General features: G+C 40.8%; 1 protein-coding gene and 1 long non-coding RNA gene across 19 annotated transcripts in view; one reads left to right on the top strand and one right to left on the bottom strand.

Annotated features, from left to right (window-relative positions):
- MYT1L (myelin transcription factor 1 like) overlaps positions 1-19,387 on the top strand; it is a 313,980-nt gene that overhangs the window by 250,235 nt on the left and 44,358 nt on the right. For 13 of the 18 annotated variants that reach the window (XM_081188979.1, XM_081188974.1, XM_081188981.1 and 10 more), the window contains 4 exons: positions 1,604-1,840; positions 4,333-4,454; positions 4,834-4,896; positions 5,393-5,461. In XM_081188979.1, coding sequence (XP_081045105.1) covers positions 1,604-1,840; positions 4,333-4,454; positions 4,834-4,896; positions 5,393-5,461 — 491 coding nt within the window. The remainder of the gene's footprint in view (positions 1-1,603; positions 1,841-4,332; positions 4,455-4,833; positions 4,897-5,392; positions 5,462-19,387) is intronic. The other 5 variants (XM_081188978.1, XM_081188977.1, XM_081188989.1 and 2 more) reach the window with 1 other exon arrangement.
- On the bottom strand, positions 4,292-17,612 carry LOC308584498. The gene is made up of 3 exons (XR_014006846.1): positions 17,467-17,612; positions 4,799-4,966; positions 4,292-4,420 (listed from the first exon to the last, which is right to left on the bottom strand). It is a non-coding gene; the product is annotated as an uncharacterized lncRNA (long non-coding RNA).

The raw sequence follows: 19,387 nt of genomic DNA, 5'->3' as shown, positions 1-19,387 counted from the left end.
AATAATTTATTCAGTCTTAAAAAAAAGAAAAGAAATAAGACTCTTAAAAAAAAACACATTGTGAAAAAATTTCATTTTTACAAAAAAAGAAGTTCAGAGAGTTAATGAGATGTTGCTTGTTTAAAACCATTTCCCAGCAAAACTATGCTTCCTTCATGAGACCACTAGATGGCTATACAAACAAACACTCAGAGGGTGAATCAAACGCAAGTTTTTGAAGCTATAAGTGAACTTTGTGTCTGGCAAACATATTCTGCTTTTTGCAGAGAAATTTTCTTTAACAAAAGATAAAGATAAATGGATAATACAGCTTATCCCAAAAGTAGCTATTAGAAATAATTAATGTCAATTTAGAGAAAAGGAGAAAGCTTTTGTTTTCATCTTGCTTGAATTCATTGTATTATTATACAGAAGAGAGGAAAACCTATTTTTCCCTGGCATGTAATATTAATCCAGTTTAGGTAGAAGAAATTTAAGTAACATCACTGGGAGATGTTGCATTTTCTTTTTTTAAGTTAAAAGAGGATTCCCCCTTCCCCAATGTTTTCCCCTTTTATTAAAATCGAAATGGTACTCCTGGGAAGGTAAATGCCACACCAAATCACCATCAAGGAAATAATCAAGTTTGGTCTATTAAAAACAGTATCCAAGCAGGATTATGATGTATGATTTTTCTAGGTAATAAGCATGGGGGAAATATTTTCTCTTGGAGTGTCTTCTGGAAGCTTTTATTACTGTGAGGAAAGCAGGTTGCTAGAACTATGAAGAAGCAGAGCCTTTCATGCCACGCTTGAAATAAGATATCTTGGGAGAAGGGTCTTTCTCTCTTAAAATATGAATTGCTGTGTGCATTTTGGCTTTAGGAAAACAGAGGTTCGAAGGTGTGTAGTATGTGTTTTTGTGTGTGTGATATTTTTGCTTCACTTGCAAAAGGAAATAAAAGAGGGAGAAGGAAAGGTAGAAAGGCGGAAAGAAAATGCCTCACTTTCCCAGCACACTTCCTCAATCGCTGCAGGGAATGTCAGTACCAGTTTCCTTTCCCCAAGCTGAGATGATTATAAAGGAGGACTTTGTAGAATGTAAAGGCAGTTTATCACTGAATGTCTGTGATGGGGTGTCTGTGTGGTTTGAATACATTTCCACTTTATATGGAGGTGGCAAGCACAGTACAAAGAGGCTTATGGGGGCCAGTCCCATGAAACTGCCTGTTGGTGTTACTGGTTGAGAATGGTATGTTTTTTGTGTTTTTTGTTTAGTACTTAAAACTTCTCTTTTCTGATTCCACAGTTGCTAGCATTTGAAAGGCTTGCTGATATTTAACGTTTAAGCTTCTGTTGTTGATTGCTCACCTAATTAAGGTGCTCCAGGCCATATAGGATTCATATAGTTGTTAACTCAAAGAACTAGACATGTCAAGGAGTTAAAATCAAGACAGCAGAATTTGCAAGAAGAAAATGTTTTGCAGAGATTATACAGCAGTATTGCCAGGAAGCAGAATTGTAAATGGAGCACTCCTTTTGGTTATAACTCTGTATGTGCTGGGAAATAATTGATGACAACAAACTGAACTCTATACCCTTGGCATGTGTGTGTTTTTAAACAGAACCCTGATATGGAAGTTGATGAAAATGGAACGTTAGACTTGAGCTTGAACAAGCAGAGGCAACGAGATGGCTGTTGCACCATTTTGACGCCCCTAGAACCAATGTCGCCGCAACAACAGGCTGTGATGAATAACAGGTGTTACCAGCTGAGTGAGAGTGACTGCTGGGATTTGCCGGTGGACTACACAAAAATGAAGCCTAGTAGGATAGATGAAGATGATTCAAAAGAAATCAGTGTATGTCTCTTTCATGCTTTCTTCCATTGAATTTCTAAGAACTGGTGGTGGTGGTGATAGTGGGGAAATGATTTACCCACAAGCGGCTATGGTTGACATCTGATCAGATCTTTTAACTAGAAATTGTTTTACTAACTATGTGCTCATTTTCCATATCCTTCTGATTTCCATTGCAGAAATTCAAGGTATACTTTGGTTATCTAAGTTCAATTTAGAATGAACACAGGGGACTGCAATTTTGTGCAACTAACTTGCCTAGCTTATCAATGTTGGTTGTCATATTCAGGGATATTAAAGAATGCTTTGCTAACAGAGCAGAAGGCATGTCACATAGATAGCCTATTTTTTTGTCCTTATACTGGAAAAAGTTGTTAGCCATTCACCATAATGGGAAAAAAGGAAACTGCTTGGGATTATTTCTGTGTTCTTGTTGCTGTGATGACATTGCAGACATTGAAAGTGGTAGTAAAGAAAGAAGACGAAGTATCTCGTTAGTGACTATATTTTCATTACAAATTTCCAAATGACAAAAAAGGTAGAATATGCTGTGTTTTCCATTGTTGCTCGGAAAGGAGGCTTTTGGTAATCATCGGTGCTGCTTTATTTATGATGCTGCTGTTTATCTTTGTTAGGTTCTAACTTTTCCTTAGCACAATTTATAGCCAAGCTTCTGTAATACAGACATGATCTTACAGTCCCAGACTTTAGTGTCAAGAAATTAGGTGATGGTACATTTTGATTGCCTGATCTTATATGCACTTTTCCTCTGCTGTCTTATCAATCTTCGTTCAATAAATGATGGCACAGCTTCTTCTTCTTTTTTGGGGGGGGACACACCTTAAATGAGACATGATGGAATATGCTTTGTATACATTATCACTAAAATAGGAGAAAATACATAAAAGATAGTATATGCAAAGCAAGCAGAAACAGAACTTTCATATTTTTTATTAGACTGCCATCTACAGGAATTTTTGTGTCCAAACATCTCAGCTCATTAATCTGAACATTTCCAAATTCAATATGTGGAGAGCTGTGAATTCTAACCTACAAACTATACTTAGTAAGAACAGTAATTTAGAACTGAGGCATCGTTTGTGCATATAACTATAAAATATCAAATACTATGTTTGGATATTTAATTATTTGACTCTGTTATTATGTTTGTGTTTTTCTGGATAATATATTATATATGGAAGAGTAAAGTCTTCACATATGTTCATTCTACAAAAAAAAAACACCAGTGGATTTTTGTACATAACTATTCATAAAATGAGGGTGGTTGATACTGAAACCCAAAAGAGCAACTTCACAGAACAAGCATATTGCAATTTCCACCCCAGCATGGTAGAAGTTCTTATACCTACATTCAGAGTTCCTAATTCTCGGCTATTTTTCCATGCTACTCCATATTAGCAAACATCTATATAAAATGTGGTTTTGACATTTTGGAGTTTCCCACACAAGCCATTTGAATAAACGAAGGTGAATTCTAAATCGGCAATAAATTCCCTTTCACGCATTCTAAATTACACCACCAAATTTGAAAGCAAAAAGTGGCAATTGTTGGTTGCAGGTGAAAATGACTTCCATATGGCAACCGTTCCGTGTAGCTACTTTATGTAAGAATCTCATCACATGGATTGGGACTGCAGTATGTAAATAAAATACATGCACACCTCTCCTTTGTGTGCAGCTGGGGATGAAGAGACTTCTGTGCAATAGGACCAATCCATGCGGTGACCGCATTGCACAAGTGATAGCAGCAACGTGAAGCTCCCAACAGATGGAATGAACTTTGAGCAGCAACCACACTACTGTGGTAGCCTATGAAGCAGCCCTAATACCTCATAATGGTCACCACCACATAATAGTTCCACACCCCTTTTTCAGTCCATAAAATCAATCCCAAAGGATTCACCGCATAATAGTCACAGGGGCACTCAGCACACATTCTCTGTACCAGGCAAAAGTGTGAGGGGAGTGGGCGGGCGAGAGAAACTGCAATGAGTGATGCACCAAAAACAGTTAGTAGCAAATAATAAGCAACAGAAATATAAGTATGTTCATTAATAAAGAATTGTTTCCTCACGTAATGGTTGCGCCTCAGGTTTTTCCTCGCATAATGGTTGTGCCTCGGGTTTTCCTACGCATAATAGTCACACAGCTCTTTTTTTAAAAAGGAAAACATCAGCATTAAAACATGCAACCATTATGCAGTGAAATACGGTATGCACTTAGAATCGCATGCTCATGCAGACTGTTCCTCTCACTTCATCACAGAGGATGTAGTCTGCAATCCTTCCAAAGTAGTGATTTACTGAAGGCGCAGGGCATCCAATTCATATGTGGAAGTATTTACTCCACTGAAGTGAATGGGGTGACTCTTAAAGGTGAAGAGGCCTTGTGCCCAGAAGATAACATTTCATTGGCATACCTCTATCCATTATGGCCCGCTATTTAATCTGATTAATCTTTATCCTTGCCTGCAGCCAGAAGACTTAGATCCTTTCCAAGAGGCGCTAGAAGAACGAAGGTACCCTGGCGAAGTCACGATCCCAAGCCCTAAGCCCAAGTATCCTCAGTGCAAAGAGAATAAAAAGGATTTAATAACGTAAGCATAATGTGAGGTGAAATTATTTTTTACTCCTTTTATAACCTCTCTCTCTCTCTCTTTCGTTGTCTGACTTGAATAAACAAATACATATATGCCTTGCAGTATGAGCATGCAGCATTTGCAGCATATAAATGTTTCAGACTGTCAGTTAAGTTTAAGTGATGAAGCTAACATGGTATCTGCTTGTCCTTAATGATGCTATATCGTACTGAGACGCCATTTTCATTGAATTCTGTTCATTTTGCAGCTTTTTCGGTAGGATGCTTAAACCCCCCTTGCAGACATTGCAGCTAAACTGGAAACAATGAAACTTTTTAAAAGTATTTTTTAAACATACTTACTATTTTGGCTGTTTTTTGTTTTTGTTTGGTGGCAGATGTCCAACACCAGGGTGTGATGGGAGTGGTCATGTGACTGGTAATTACGCCTCACATAGAAGGTGTGACTTCATTTTTTTCATGGTGGATTCTGTCTTTTCAATTTATTGTTTTCAGCTTACCTCAACAATGCTGTCAAAGTAAAAATGTTGAACTATGTGTTAACCCTTTGAGTAATAAATGTTGATCTTAAGAGCATGCTGATTTGTGTGTTGTATAAACGTCTTTTTTCTTTTAAAACTACTACTAAAACATTTTTAAATTTCCTAAAACTTTTTCAGATAGTTAACCCATGGATCACTAATGCTTTTTTTGTTGTTATACCTACAAACTTATTAGGGGAAAAAAATCTGATAACACCAGCAATAAAGCTTTATACCTAAATATATTCAGAGGGTTAACTTGTGTTACAAAATTCAGTATTGCAGCACTTGCCCGCCCCATCGCTTCTCTGCATTACAATATTTTTTTTAATTAATTTTTTTTTAACGTTGTGTTTGTTTGGAAGGTCTTAGTTTAAAAGGTTGACTTACATGGCTATCCTGACCTGTTTTACAGTCTGTCTGGCTGCCCGTTGGCTGACAAAAGTATTCGAAGTATGCTGGCCACAAGCTCACAGGAACTCAAGTAAGATATAATTAATGCCTCTCTTTTTCTTTTTAAATTGTTTTCTTAGCAGTTGCAAACAGAAGTTTCGGAATATAAGAGGACACTGAACAAAGCTACTGATACATTACTGAGCTTCTTACGGCATGTGGATATCAAACACAGACTATGATCCACAGGCTGTGGATGTTGTCCTGTCACAGGTTGCTGATTGCTGTGATGTCACGGCAGGCACAGGCTAGGCAGAGATTCATAGCCCTTATGGATGCCATGCTGTTCATCCATGATGTAGGAGAGCGTCTGGGATGCTGTGTTTTAAAGAGGAAGCTGTGAAGACCTTAGAATTACAATAACATTAAAACAATGTTTTTGAAATTGAAGTACTGGCCTTCTGATGCAGAACATTTGAATAAATATTGAGCTTGTAGTAAACAGTTGTTGAGCAGATAAAAACAGGGGCTCTTTCAATACATGAGATTTTCAGGCCACTTTTATTTCCCTGTAGGACAAATAAACTTACTTGGTGGAAGTAGGAAATGCAAACCTTAATGTTCGTTTATATTTTAAGTTCCTTAGTGTCCTGTTTCCAGTGAAAGATTTGAAATTAGGATAGCATAGTGCTAGATTAGAATAACACTTCATATCTCAACTGCGGGCACCTGGCGCCAGATTCCAAAAAGCTGAGTGGGGTTGGGGACAGATCCTTCAGTGGAGTTCATAATCTAATAAGTCTGACATTTGGAAGGAATTAGAGTACACCAAAGGACACAGATCAGAAGGAGACACATGGCAACAGGATCAAGAAGGGTCAAAGCCGTCCCCAGGTTCTTTATTGCTTGGATGTAGTTGAAGCATTTTGTTGGCATCCGTCTGTCTCGAGAGACAATGGAGTGTTCCTCTGGGGGTGAAGTCAAAACAATGGAGAATCACAGCACCTGCTGTGGCTGTGGTAATTGGTAACTCATAATTGCTGCCAACATTTGGCTTTGACATTTGAATGATGTCAAAGAAATTTGCTAGTACAGAAGCAGCCAGAGAGAACTTTCCAAGAAGGATTTTTAAGTGAGTACTGAAGACCTAAAGAGCATCTGGCTTTGGAAGATGTCATGGATAAAATCAGAGTTGTATTCAACTCTTCATAATAGTATTTATAAATGAGAACACACTTAGAATCATAGAATAGAATCATAGAATCATAGAGTTGGAAGAGACCACAAGGGCCATCGAGTCCAACCCCCTGCCAAGCAGGAAACACCATCAGAGCACTCCTGACATATGGTTGTCAAGCCTCTGCTTAAAGACCTCCAAAGTAGGAGACTCCACCACACTCCTTGGCAGCAAATTCCACTGCCGAACAGCTCTTACTGTCAGGAAGTTCTTCCTAATGTTTAGGTGGAATCTTCTTTCTTGTAGTTTGGATCCATTGCTCCGTGTCCGCTTCTCTGGAGCAGCAGAAAACAACCTTTCTCCCTCCTCTATGTGACATCCTTTTATATATTTGAACATGGCTATCATATCACCCCTTAACCTCCTCTTCTCCAGGCTAAACATGCCCAGCTCCCTTAACTGTTCCTCATAAGGCATCGTTTCCAGGCCTTTGACCATTTTGGTATGTACTTGAATTGGTATAAATAAGTTCAGGTGTCCCTTTGAAGTTTAATCAGGTCTTTTTGGCAACAGAAAGAATTCCAAGCACCATCACAACTGCTATCAAACAGAGATGGTCCCACTTAAGAGACATTTTTCTTTAAACAAAGAGCAAATCAAGGATACATCAGTATCATCTGTTTTTGCTTTCCCTGTGACCTTATTCACAGCATAAACAACAGTGTTTAGTCCATGAGTCCTCTGAACAGTCAGTATGTACTGTATAATAAAATAGTTCAAATAGCTTTTAAACCATTTCACACAAATGGTTTTTATCAAAACTCTGGGAAAGTATATTAATTCCGCAGAGAAGTACCTAAAGGACATTAGAGCTAAGGATGCCGTCACTTTTGCAGAACAAAGATCCAATATGCAGTTGATTTTTTAATGTGCTCATAAAGGACTGGCAACATTGGGGGGAGTCCAGGCTTTTAAGCACTTGCAAATGAGATGTTCAAGATGTCCATGAGATAAACTCAGTCCTCTAACCTCATCAGTGAGAGAGGTGGCTTTCTTGTCTCAGCCCAGTTATCACATATTTATGAGTGTTGTAGCAGAACTGGTGCTTCCGTGATGAGAGTGTGGAGCTCTTTGAACCTATATTTGGGCATCTTCAACTTGTCACTTTTAGATTCCTGCTCCAGTGGGGAATGCTGTCACTTTCAGAAAGGAGCATAATGAAAAAGATAAGAAAATCTTATTCTTCCATTTGTAGCAGAAACAAGAGAAGCTCTGGGTATTCCAAGATGCACTTTCTGGCCTGTCTGGTTTATTACCTGAAGGTAACCACCTACTCCTTCATTCTGAAGATTTGTTAGGAAGAGACAATCTCAAACTTCTTCTTTGATTCCTCTGTCATTACCAGATGGATATTGCCTCCTGGATGTCTACAGTTCTCCTTGCAGTAAGCTTCCATACTGAAATTATAAAGATCTCATTGCCACATCTGATCAGCAATCAGATCTGTATTGAAAATGATGAGACTGATCAACTGATAGACTGTTCTGTCAGCTCCTCTGCAGTTTTCAGCAAAATATCAGCACCATAACTTAGAGCACCTCTGGAATGTCAGGATTCAGTCACATACCAGTATGTTAAATTTAAAATGGATTGATATGCTCTGTCATCCTGACACACCAAATCCACTTTTTTTTTAAAAAAAGTCTTTTTTGCAGCTTGAGAAGTGGCAGGGTAATGCATTGAAAAGTGTGGGATGAACAAATAAAGGTAAAGGATCCCTGGATGGTTAAGTCCAGTCAAAGGCGAGTATGGAGTGCAGTTGCTGTTCTTGCTTCAGGCTGAGGGAGCCAGTGTTTGTCCACAGACAGCTTTCCGGGTCATGTGGCCAGCATGACTAAACCGCTTCTGGTGCAATGGAATACCATGACGGAAGCCAGAGCGCACGGAAATGCCGTTTACCTTCCCGCCACAGCGGTACCTATTTATCTACTTGCATTGGTGTGCTTTCGAACTACTAACCTTCTGATCAAACCACCAACCTTCTGATCAGCAAACCCAAGAGGTTCAGTGGTTTATACAGGAAGACACATAAACACTCTGTAAGCAAATGAGATGAATGCAGGACAATGCTCATTTTCATATAATCGTCCTGTAAACAAATCAGCGTGAATGCTCAACAAAGACAAGACGCAGTTTAACCACCATGTAAGCATTGTGCAAGCTATTTGGGAAGAATGCTCAATTAACAGGTCATCTCGAGGGGCCCTAATTAAAACTACTAGGGAGGAACAAATCTTCCCACTCCTCTCATTTCTAGCCCAGCTGGAGCAAGCCCTGGTTTGCCCCACCTGCCTCCCTCCTCCTCTCTTCTGGAATCCATCCTACAGAGCAAGTGGTCATAGAAAAGCCCCCAGGGAGGGTGACAAGAAGGAAGGGAAAGCCCTGAAGTCAGCATCAAGCACCAGGGGATCATGCAAAAGGTCCCGTTCTTCATTCTGCAGCAACAACAAGAGAAACTATGGGTATTCCAAGGTGTATCTCCTGGCCAATCAGATTATTGCCAGAGTATTATCACCTTCGCCACCATTCTGAAGATGTTGGTGTGGAAGAATTATCAGGGCCACACACATAAAAGGAAGTAAGAACAACAACAACAAAAAAAAACCACCCTTGCAGGCATGATGACCAGTGCATGGACTTCAGTAAAAAAGCTCCACAACTGAAAATATTCCAAAGTCTGGCATTGGATGTCCTTGCATTCCAAAACAGGAGCATCTGTGCCACTTTGCCAGTGGAACTGGGAGACAGCTGCAGGGCCAAAGATATCAGAAGACAAAAACTAGAAACTTTGTGGCAGGCTTGTTCCTTGGGAACTCGGGTGCCCATGAGACAAGTGAAAGGCATCAAGCTTAGAGAAGTGAAGCAGTAGGCAGTAGCATTTTCCCCCTTGCCACTTTCCCACTGCATCCTTCTCTTCCAGCTTCCTACCAGACATACATACATACATACATACATACAGGAACCCCTGCTAAGGAAAGTCTCCATGCTTCCCTTCCCTAATGTTCTGTCAGGAAGGCAGAAGCACCAAATGCAGCCCTGAAAACTAGAATAAGTACTCGTCTTTTTCATTTCACCAAGTAAGGGCCCTTCCCTTCCACAGGTTGAGTGGATGAAATGAATCTATGCCAATAAAAGTTCAGATCAAGCTTGTTAATAGTTCACAGAAGGCTAATCCACAGTTCCTCTTGTCCCACAGCTTTGCACCAGGAGGAAACCGCTCTTTAGCTCTCAGTCAGTGCAAACAGTCATTTGTGTTTTCTCAGGATTGCAGTCAAACAAATAGACAATAAAACTCACATACAGTAGATACATTGAAACCAAGAGAAAGACATCAAAAACATCCCACTCTATTTCTAAAAGGCCACAGAAGGCCAAAGGCCTGGTTACAGAGGAAGATAGATAAAGATATATAAAGACACCAGGGCTTCCTGCGGGGAACATTCCACAAAAGGGAAGTCACTGCAGAAAAGGCCTATTCTCATGTTGCTACCCTCTGGGCCTCTCGTAGAGAGGACACATGAAGAAGGACCTCAGATGATGAGCGCAGGGTCTGGATCAGTTCATATCGGGAGGGACAGTCCTTGACGCATTGCAGTCCTGACCTGTTTAAGGCGTTATAGGTCAAAGCCAGCACTTTGATTGGGCTTGGAAACTAATTGGCAGCTAGTGTAGTTGGGCCAGGATTGGTGTCATTTGCTCAAACCATCTTTCCACGGTGAGCAACCTGGCAGCTGAATTCTGCACCAGCTGGAATTTCTGAACTTCAGAGGAAGCCCTACATATTATGCATCGCAGTAATCTAATCTGAGGTTACCAGAGCATAGACAACAGTAGTTAGACTACCAACTGAAGCTGATGGAAGGCATTCCACGTCACCGAAGCCAGTTTAGCCTCAAATGACAGCAGTGGATCCAGAAGTACCCCGAGCTGTGAACCTGTTCCTTCAGAGGGCATGTAATGCCATCAAGAGCAGGCCTCCTCCCATCCATTCTGTCTAGGGAACTGTCCACTAACATCACTTCAGTCTTCTCTGGATTGAGCTTCAGTTTACTCAGTCCAGCACATCCACTTCCCAACCTACAGGTGTAAAGGAGAAGTAGAGCTATGTGTCATTGCTGACAACATACTCTAAAATTCCAGATGACCCCACTCAGTGGTTTCAGGTAGACGCTGAATAGCATGGGAGGAGGGAATTGAACCCTGAGGAACCTTGCATTGACGGCCCCATGGGGCCAAATGATATTCCCCAAACATCAGCCTCTGAAAACAACCATCTAAGTAGGTTTGGAATTACCATCTGCTGATGGTGTGAGGGATTTACTGGTATCTGTTTAGTTTCTGTCAGCTTATGACTAGTCCCTAACATCCTGCCATGCTTCCTATATTAAATATTAAAAAGGCCTTGGCTAATAATAATAATAATAATAATAATAATTTATTTATATACCTCCCATCCGGCTGGGTTTCTCCAGCCACTCTGGGTGGCTCCCAACAGATTAAAAGCAGAATAAAACATCAAACATTAAAACTTCGCTAAACAGAGCTACCTTCAGATGTCTTCTGATAGTTGTTTATTTCCTTGACATCTGATGGGAGGGCGTTCCACAGGGCAGGCGCCACTACCAAGAAGGCCCTCTGCCTGGTTCCATGTAACCTCACTTCTGGCAGGGAGAGAACCTCCAGAAGGCCCTGAACGATGGGGATTGAGACACTCATTCAGGTATACTGGGCCAAGGCTGTTTAGGGCTTTAAAGGTAACTTTAAAGGACACTTTAACACTTTATAACTTTAAAAATGGTTTTACAGTTGAATTGCATTATAGACTATATAGGCTTGCAGCTTCTGAATAAATAATTATCTATAGAACTGCAGATTACAGAGCCCATGATGCAGTGCAACTCTGATATAACTGCATATGCATAACAACATCTGGTACTCAGAAGCAACCATTCCTGTATATAGTGTGTGATTGAGAGTGACAGAGACAGAGAGAATATTGATGCATATAATATATATGAACTCTATAGCCAAGCTGCTTCGTGGATTTTATTGTCCATATGCTACAAAACATTTGATAATGTTTAATATAGGGTGCATGGTAGCACATAATGAGACAGAATAAATCCAACAGGCCAGGCAGATTTTTCACAGAAATGTATTGCTGGGTGAATGGATTTTATTAGAGTTAGAGGTTTGAGAGGGCAAAATATGATAGGATATTATGTAAAGAACAGTTTGATTGAATAAGAATAAAATATGGCTCACCTTTCATTTGGTGGAGAACTACCCTCCTTGCTAAGTGTAGTTTTTATTTTTCAACTTGTGCATATGTGGCAGAACACACCTTTAAAGTCCATTGAAGTATTTGTTGCATGCTTCACATGCATGTATCCAAGCTAGAGTACATCTAGCCTAATGCCCTGCTTCCTTTCCCAATTGCACAGGTTAGATAAAAGGCAGGGCACTTGATTAATTTCTAATCAAAGGGTATTATACATTTATCCACCTGTGATTTAGCTAGTATGTACTATTGGTTTAACTTGATAACTAGCTAAATACTATTATTGCCTTTTTTCCTGCAATGAGACTGTTCAGTTAATCAAATCCAAAGTGCCAGAAAGTACTTTGATACCTATCATTTTATTCTTCAGCAACAAAAGAAATCTACATATATTGATTTAGCTGTCATCAGCCCTTCCTGCGGTTGGTGCTGGGAGTTATATAAGAAAAAGAAACTAATGGGAAATGCCTTGTTCATATTTGTCAGGTTGCTTTGTGGATCTCAATTGCCAGCTGCAGCCCTGCCATGTAGGGCCCATGTAGGGACAGAAATCTGGTGGCCCACAGATTTAGTGCTGTGTTGAGGTTATTTCAAATGCATGTAAAAATTTGCAGTGGAATTTGCTGCCAAGGAGTGTGGTGGAGTCTCCTGCTTTGGAGGTCTTTAAGCAGAGGCTTGACAACCATATGTCAGGAGTGCTCTGATGGTGTTTCCTGCTTGGCAGGGGGTTGGACTCGATGGCCCTTGTGGTCTCTTCCAACTCTATGATTCTATGATTCTATGATTCTAAAAGTCAGCAGCCAAGAAGGGGGATGAAAAAAGACTAAAACTATGTGGTTGATCATTACAGAAAGGAATTATTTTGTGCACAAGTCCTACTGAGTTGAGTTTCACAAAATCACTAAGTTAGGGCAATGCATTCTGGTGGCAGATTCCAGAAGCCATTAATTCTGATTTGGGAGAAGACTCTTGGGAAGATGATAAATGATCCAAAAGTTTCTCAAAAAACAAACAAACCCCAAACCCCTCTCATGCTGGAACTTGCTTGTGCATTGATCCAGACTGGTGCTGTCACCAGCCTACAAGAATTTGCCAGGCTGAATTTTGGAATTTCTCAGTGTATCGGGTGAGAGAGAAGTTTTTAAACTCTGTTTTTCGGTTTTTCAAATACATGGAGTCTGACGGCCCTGAATTAATAATGAATATTAGTCCAATGAAAGAGGTGGTTAATACTTCATTTATCCCCACTCCTTGGCATATGATGCCTTCTGTTAGTAGGTGGTTCCACCTTGATGGCTCTGCCATTGTCAGCCTGCTAAATAGTCCAGCGGAACGCCTTCTGTTCTAGAACCCAATTGCAGACAATTTTATGGGTGTGTGGTTCAACAAGCAAAAAAATTATCCTATGAATAATTGGAGTGTGAATTATATAAACATTAGGGCCAAGGCACAGAACTAGTGCAGTAACACTGTACCACTGCAGTTTGCAGGTTAAAGTACGCAGTATGTCCCCCCCACCCCCCCATGGCAACTCAACAATTCAGCATTTGTTTGCACTCTACAAAATATAACTGTCCTGTAATTAGTTTAGTCCCTGTTTTATGCCATATCTATGGGTATGAATGCATGGACAGATGGAGTGTGATTGAATCCACTGGCCTTTCCCTACTGAGCTTCCTCTATTCATCTGTAACTCTGAACAGAGCCTGCATAAGATTCAGGTTGAACATGAAGGTTCTGTCGTGTAGCCAGAATAGGCAAATGCCCCCTCTACCAATCTGTGTGTATACCAATGTTACAAACATTGTTGATCCCCATCCAAGTCCTGCAATGAGCTTTACCAACCAGTGGCGTAGCGTGGGGGTGCAGGGGGGGCGGCCACACCGGGCGCAACATCTGGGGGTTAGGGGGCGCAAATCCACGGGTTAGGGGGCGCAAATTACTTGCCTTGCCCCGGGTGCTGACAACCCACGCTACGCCACTGTTACCAACCCACCCAACCCCATAAATAAGGTTTTTATTACTGTGATATTAAGATGCCTCAAAAATTGCGAGCAATTAAAATTATTAGTAGGATTGGCATGATTAATAGAGAAGATGCAGGAGGAAAAATATTAACATAAGGACCTACAAAGGGGAGGGGGGAGTCTATGGGGGATTTATGGAATACTCTATTTTTGTTTTGGTTGTTTGGCAATTGTTTGACAATTTCAATACCTGAAATGTTTTTTTAAAAAAAATTGTAAGGGGTTTTGTAGCAATTTTTGCAATTCAGAAGTATAACTGATCTCTTATTTAGGCCATGGGATTATAAACAGAATATCTAAAAGCAATCACCACCTGCCCAGATCCCAGTACAGCATACCAGTACTATGGCTGGCTCACACATGACAGTGGTGCCCACACAGTACCCTAGTAGACCAGGCTTCTGGCCCAGCTGCATTTTGTTGCAGTACCATTTGCCCTTGTCTCTACATAGGCGGTATACAGGGATGATTAGAGTTGCATACTTCTCGGGCCTTCTCGGTAGTGGCGCCCTCCCTGTGGAACGCCCTCCCAGCAGATGTCAAAGAGAACAACAACTACCAGACTTTTAGAAGACATCTGAAGGCAGCCCTGTTTAGGGAAGCTTTTAATGTTTGATGTATCACAGTATTTTAATATTCTTTTGGAAGCCGCCCAGAGTGGCTGGGGAAACCCAGCCAGATGGGCGGGGTATAAATAAATTATTATTATTATTATTATTATTATTATTATTATTATTATTATTATTATTATACTCCTATGTAACTTCGTTGCACAGAGAAACTATAGACCAGATACCAGGAGATACTGAACTCATATAATTATATCAAAATTAACTATTGTCCCATCACCATACTGATTGTGTAGCAAAAATGTCATGTTTGAAGTGGCTGTAGTTTCCAAGAACTTCATAATTAAGATTTCATCTCAAAAGGTGATCACATTAAAGCCAGCAAGAGCTACAGAACAGTTCTACACGTTTACACAAAAGTAACCTCAGTAGGACTTACTCCAAGAATATACATAGGGTTGCAGCATTAATTAACTTGCTATTTTCCTTTAAAACTTTGCAAACTTATTCAGTTTTTACAGGGTGCCCTCAAACGGACACCTTTATTTACTTTGACTACAATCCTATGTACACTTTCTTCAGAGTAAATTTAATTTAATTTAGTGGGGCTTGCATAAAATGGATAAGGTTGGATTGTCATGTCATGATTAAACTTGGCTTTAAATAGAAATTGCTGTAAACAAAGCCCTTCTTCATTTGGGGCTTATTCAAAGCATCTCACTAGGATCTCATTCCAGATTTTATAACTTAAGCAGAATGAAAAGTCGCCCTCTCAATCTCTCAGCAATATAAATATTCCAGACTGAGACTATAGTGTCACAGTCAGATATTACAAAACCTGTCCAAGATCACTATATCCTCACGAAGCATAGAGTCTAAGACATTTGCCAGTATCCGAATACCCATGCTTCTTTCAACATAGAATCAGCTACAGGTCAGTACAGCTCATTCCCTAATGTACCAGTGCAATGTTTCTTTAATATATACACAAATAGGTATGCTAAGTTAAGACACAAATCCCAATAGATATCCAAGTAGAAAATCAGGAATCAATCAGGAATCCCACTGTACTTATATATCTGAAGATGAATCTAATTAGTGCCCCACTCATTAAACAATAAAACATAAATATGTAGATCTAATAACTCAGAAGTAATGGCATCAATGGGATTCACAATGGGAACCTAAATCAAATCAATTCAATTAATGACATTTTATTAATATATGTAACCTGTTAATCTTATAATTTTTCATAATTTTCTTACAGTTTCTTACAAAACGTCATGTTTGGTTTAGTATGTCGGTAATAATTTTAATCATGGAAAACTCATTTCTAAATTATTTAATAAATAACATGAATTATATGATCTAGTCAAGTTAATATCTCTTTTTGTAGTAAATATATTTGCTGATCTGCTTGTCTCAAGTATCAAGCTTAGGGTCCATTCCAAAGCACCTTACCTGAGAGTAAACCTGAATGAATATAAATTTTAAAAATTAAAAAATTGTCCAGTAGCACCTTAGAGACCAACTAAGTTTGTTCTGGTTATAAGGTTTTGTGTGCATTTTTTAATTTTTAAAATTTGTTTTGATTGCGTCAGACCAGCACGGCTACCTACCTGAATCTGAATGAATATACCGTAGTTGGACTTACTTAGGAGTAAACATGTCCAGGATCACACTGCAAATGCCTAATTGTGGCCATCTTGCACATATGTGCATAATGCCAATGAATCTTTTCAAGTACTCTTTGTGCTACAGATTTATTCCATTTTGTTTACCATCAGTTTTACTAATTTTAGTAGCATATATTTCCATAAGACTCATTGCTATTTTCTTTCAAGTTACATGTGCTTAGGAATATTAGTAGACCCTATCAACAATCAATTTATTTGCGTGCTGAGGTCCCCCAAAACCCCTACCCCAATAACTCAGACATCACACATAATTTTTGTTTTAGGTTTTTGGCATAATTTTGGCCACAACTTTATTTTATACAAATTGAGAGTGGTTGCTTAGGCATTGGTTATGACTACCTGTCCCCCCCCCCCCCGCCTTGGGGGGACAGCACTGACTCCCTAGTCAGTCCTGGAGGAAACAAGGTCAGAGTCAGATGGAGCTGCGTAACAGGCCCTCAACTGCTCCGCGCATGTTCCTTGAAGCTTACGCGGCCCGCACCCTGCCGTCAGGGTTTGGACAAAGGGGATGGTAAGCTTCAGAATTCCTTTAACGGAATACCCGTCAGCAGCAGCATTGGAGGGGCAGGCACAGCCAATCCATACCCCTCCACCAACCAATTTTAACCAATGCCTAACCGCCAACCTTACAAGTTGTGACGATTTGCTAAGCAGTAGGCAAAACCCAAAAGGCACGCGCTAATCAGCCAATTGGACAAATTCCTACTGGGCCCCCGCACCAATGCGAACGACCCCATGACAGGCAGAGCAAGGTCAAAGCGCAAGCCCAAATCAAGGGAGGGAGGGAGGGAGATCCGATGTCCACAGCAAAAGAGAAAGAGAAAGCTGTGGACCCTGCTTATATAAGGGCATTAATCCCACCCCTAAATTGGCAACATCAAATTTGCCCCAGTAACAACTTCATCCAATCTGCTCCAGCCCATTGCCATCAATGGGCTGGTTACTAACAGGGGGTTTTGTTCGGCCCCATCCGCAACACGTGCTCTCTCTTTTATGAGAACACGCTTTGTAAAAAACAACAACCCAAAAAAACCCCATCTGGGCCATAACAAAACAATATTATGTACATTACAGGTGTAAAACAGAAGATAACAGGGAACATTTCCCAAGTTAACACTTAAAAAGGGTCTTGGCAAGCCACTCAAAGGCCCAGTCTTGGCATGTAGCCTTCCTAATTTTCTAGGCCTTTACACAATCAAATTTGCAGCCCTCGCAGTATTATGTTCAAACATATTTCCAAACAGGTAACTCATGATCTGCTCAACAGGGTATTCTGGAATCTTACCCAGAGAGAGGCGCCAAGTCATGGGGGCCAAGCACTTTTGGTCTCCCCTAATATTTTTTGAGAGCGTTCCAAGCCCCTCTCCAATGTCCCAAAAAATCAGGGGGCAGAGGAGGCTGAGTGCAGAGCCAAGCATGACGCAGCTTCAGTTCCTGGCTCCTCCTCCTCCTGCCACTGAGGAGAATGTGGGTTAAAGCAGTCTCCACTCAGTGGCAGTGGCAGGAGCCACCAGCTATTGAAGACGTGCTGTTGCCATGTTTGGCTCTGCCCCAGCTCCTCTTGAACGTTGCACATGCAGCGTCCGCCCCCCGTCCATCGCCCCCGAAAGCTAACGCCTCTGTACCCAGAAGAGATTGCAACAGGGGATTCTGAGCGGCTGTTTCTGGGGGGGCAACAGAGAAGAAATAGATCAACATCCTCTGTAAGCCCTGACCAAAACTAGCACACCAGTTGCTCGTAGGTAACCCAATTACATTGCCCCCTGACAGTCTCCAATAAAAGAGTTTGAAGCCTAGAAGTGAGTCTTAGCTAGTTCTCTCAGAACACTTTTCAAGATAAGTGCTCTTGTGTGAGATATGCCATTCATCATGAATAAGCACGCTATAGCAGTACCTATAATTCTATGTCTGTTGAGGAGCTTTCCCTTCCTGCAATTCTGTATGTTTGTAACTTTTCTGGCACATTCATTTTAATCGGGGTTGGTAAACCAGTTTTTAAATTGAGGCCACATTCATCCTTGGCTAATGCCAGTAGTAAAGGTAAAGAGACCCCTAACCATTAGGTCCAGTCGTGACCGACTCTGGGGTTGTGGCGCTCATCTCGCTTTATTGGCCGAGGGAGCCGGCGTACAGCTTCCAGGTCATGTGGCCAGCATGACTAAGCCGCTTCTGGCAAACCAGAGCAGCACATGGAAACACTGTTTACCTTCCCGCCAGAGCGGTACCTATTTATCTACTTGCATGCCAGTAGTAGGTGTGCCAAAAGCAGATGTAGTCACTGCACACTCCTGCACGGGTGGATGCACTCAGGTACACAGCCCCCCGCAACAGATCTGTGTATACCCACTTTGGAGATCTGTGCACATAATCTAAAAATTTGTGTACATCTGCTGAGGAGGGGATAGATAAAAGGAAGTTAATGATAGAATCCTCAGGTAAAAACACTTAGGGATTGCCATGCAGATTGTGATTTCTAGGCACAGGTTTGAGAGGTTTTTCGTCTGTCTTGCCACTTTACCCAGGAATACCTGCCGTTTACTGCTAAGTCTTAACAAACGTCAATCAGGCTTTCTGCGGATTGACACTTGTTCCAATTCAGCAGTAAACTGCGTTTTTTCCTGGGGAAAGCTGGAGGGCAAATGAAAAAACACCTCGGATCCATGCCTACAGTAGAAAGCACAAGACAGTCGCAAGAATGGACGAGCCCAGAGACGATGCCCCAACGGATGCAAAGATAGGATGCAGCACATCCTAATCAGCGTTGGACCAAAGGAGTAGGTGGGCTTCTGCTGAATCATGTTTTAAAGACATGATTTAAAGACAACCTGTTTATTGAGCGTTCATTCTGATTTGTTTGCAGGGAGAGCAGGTGACATTGCTTCAAAGCAAGTGTTATCCCACACTTTACACTGTTTCCCCATTACTTTTCTTATCACAGTGGGCCTCTTTCGAATTGAAGCTGGTTTGTTGCACAATACGCCCCCAATCAACTGTATTTGCGTAATCTGGTTTTGCCAGTATGTGACAAAATCCCTCTCGCAAATAGAAACAGTCAGGAAGTGCCCTAAGAGTCCCTCAGCAATAAGCTGCGTCCACCCAGTTGCATACAAAGCTGAGCAGAAGTGCAAACAAATGCATTCCCATTGTCCCACCACATTCAAACATTAATAAATCCCATAAGAACATAAAAGTAGCCATACTGGAGG

This window comes from Podarcis bocagei (genome assembly GCF_964188305.1).
Source record: "Podarcis bocagei genome assembly, chromosome: 3".
Lineage (NCBI taxonomy): Eukaryota > Metazoa > Chordata > Lepidosauria > Squamata > Lacertidae > Podarcis > Podarcis bocagei.
Note: the sequence above shows the minus strand (reverse complement) of the source record. Positions and strands in the feature narration are given on the sequence as shown.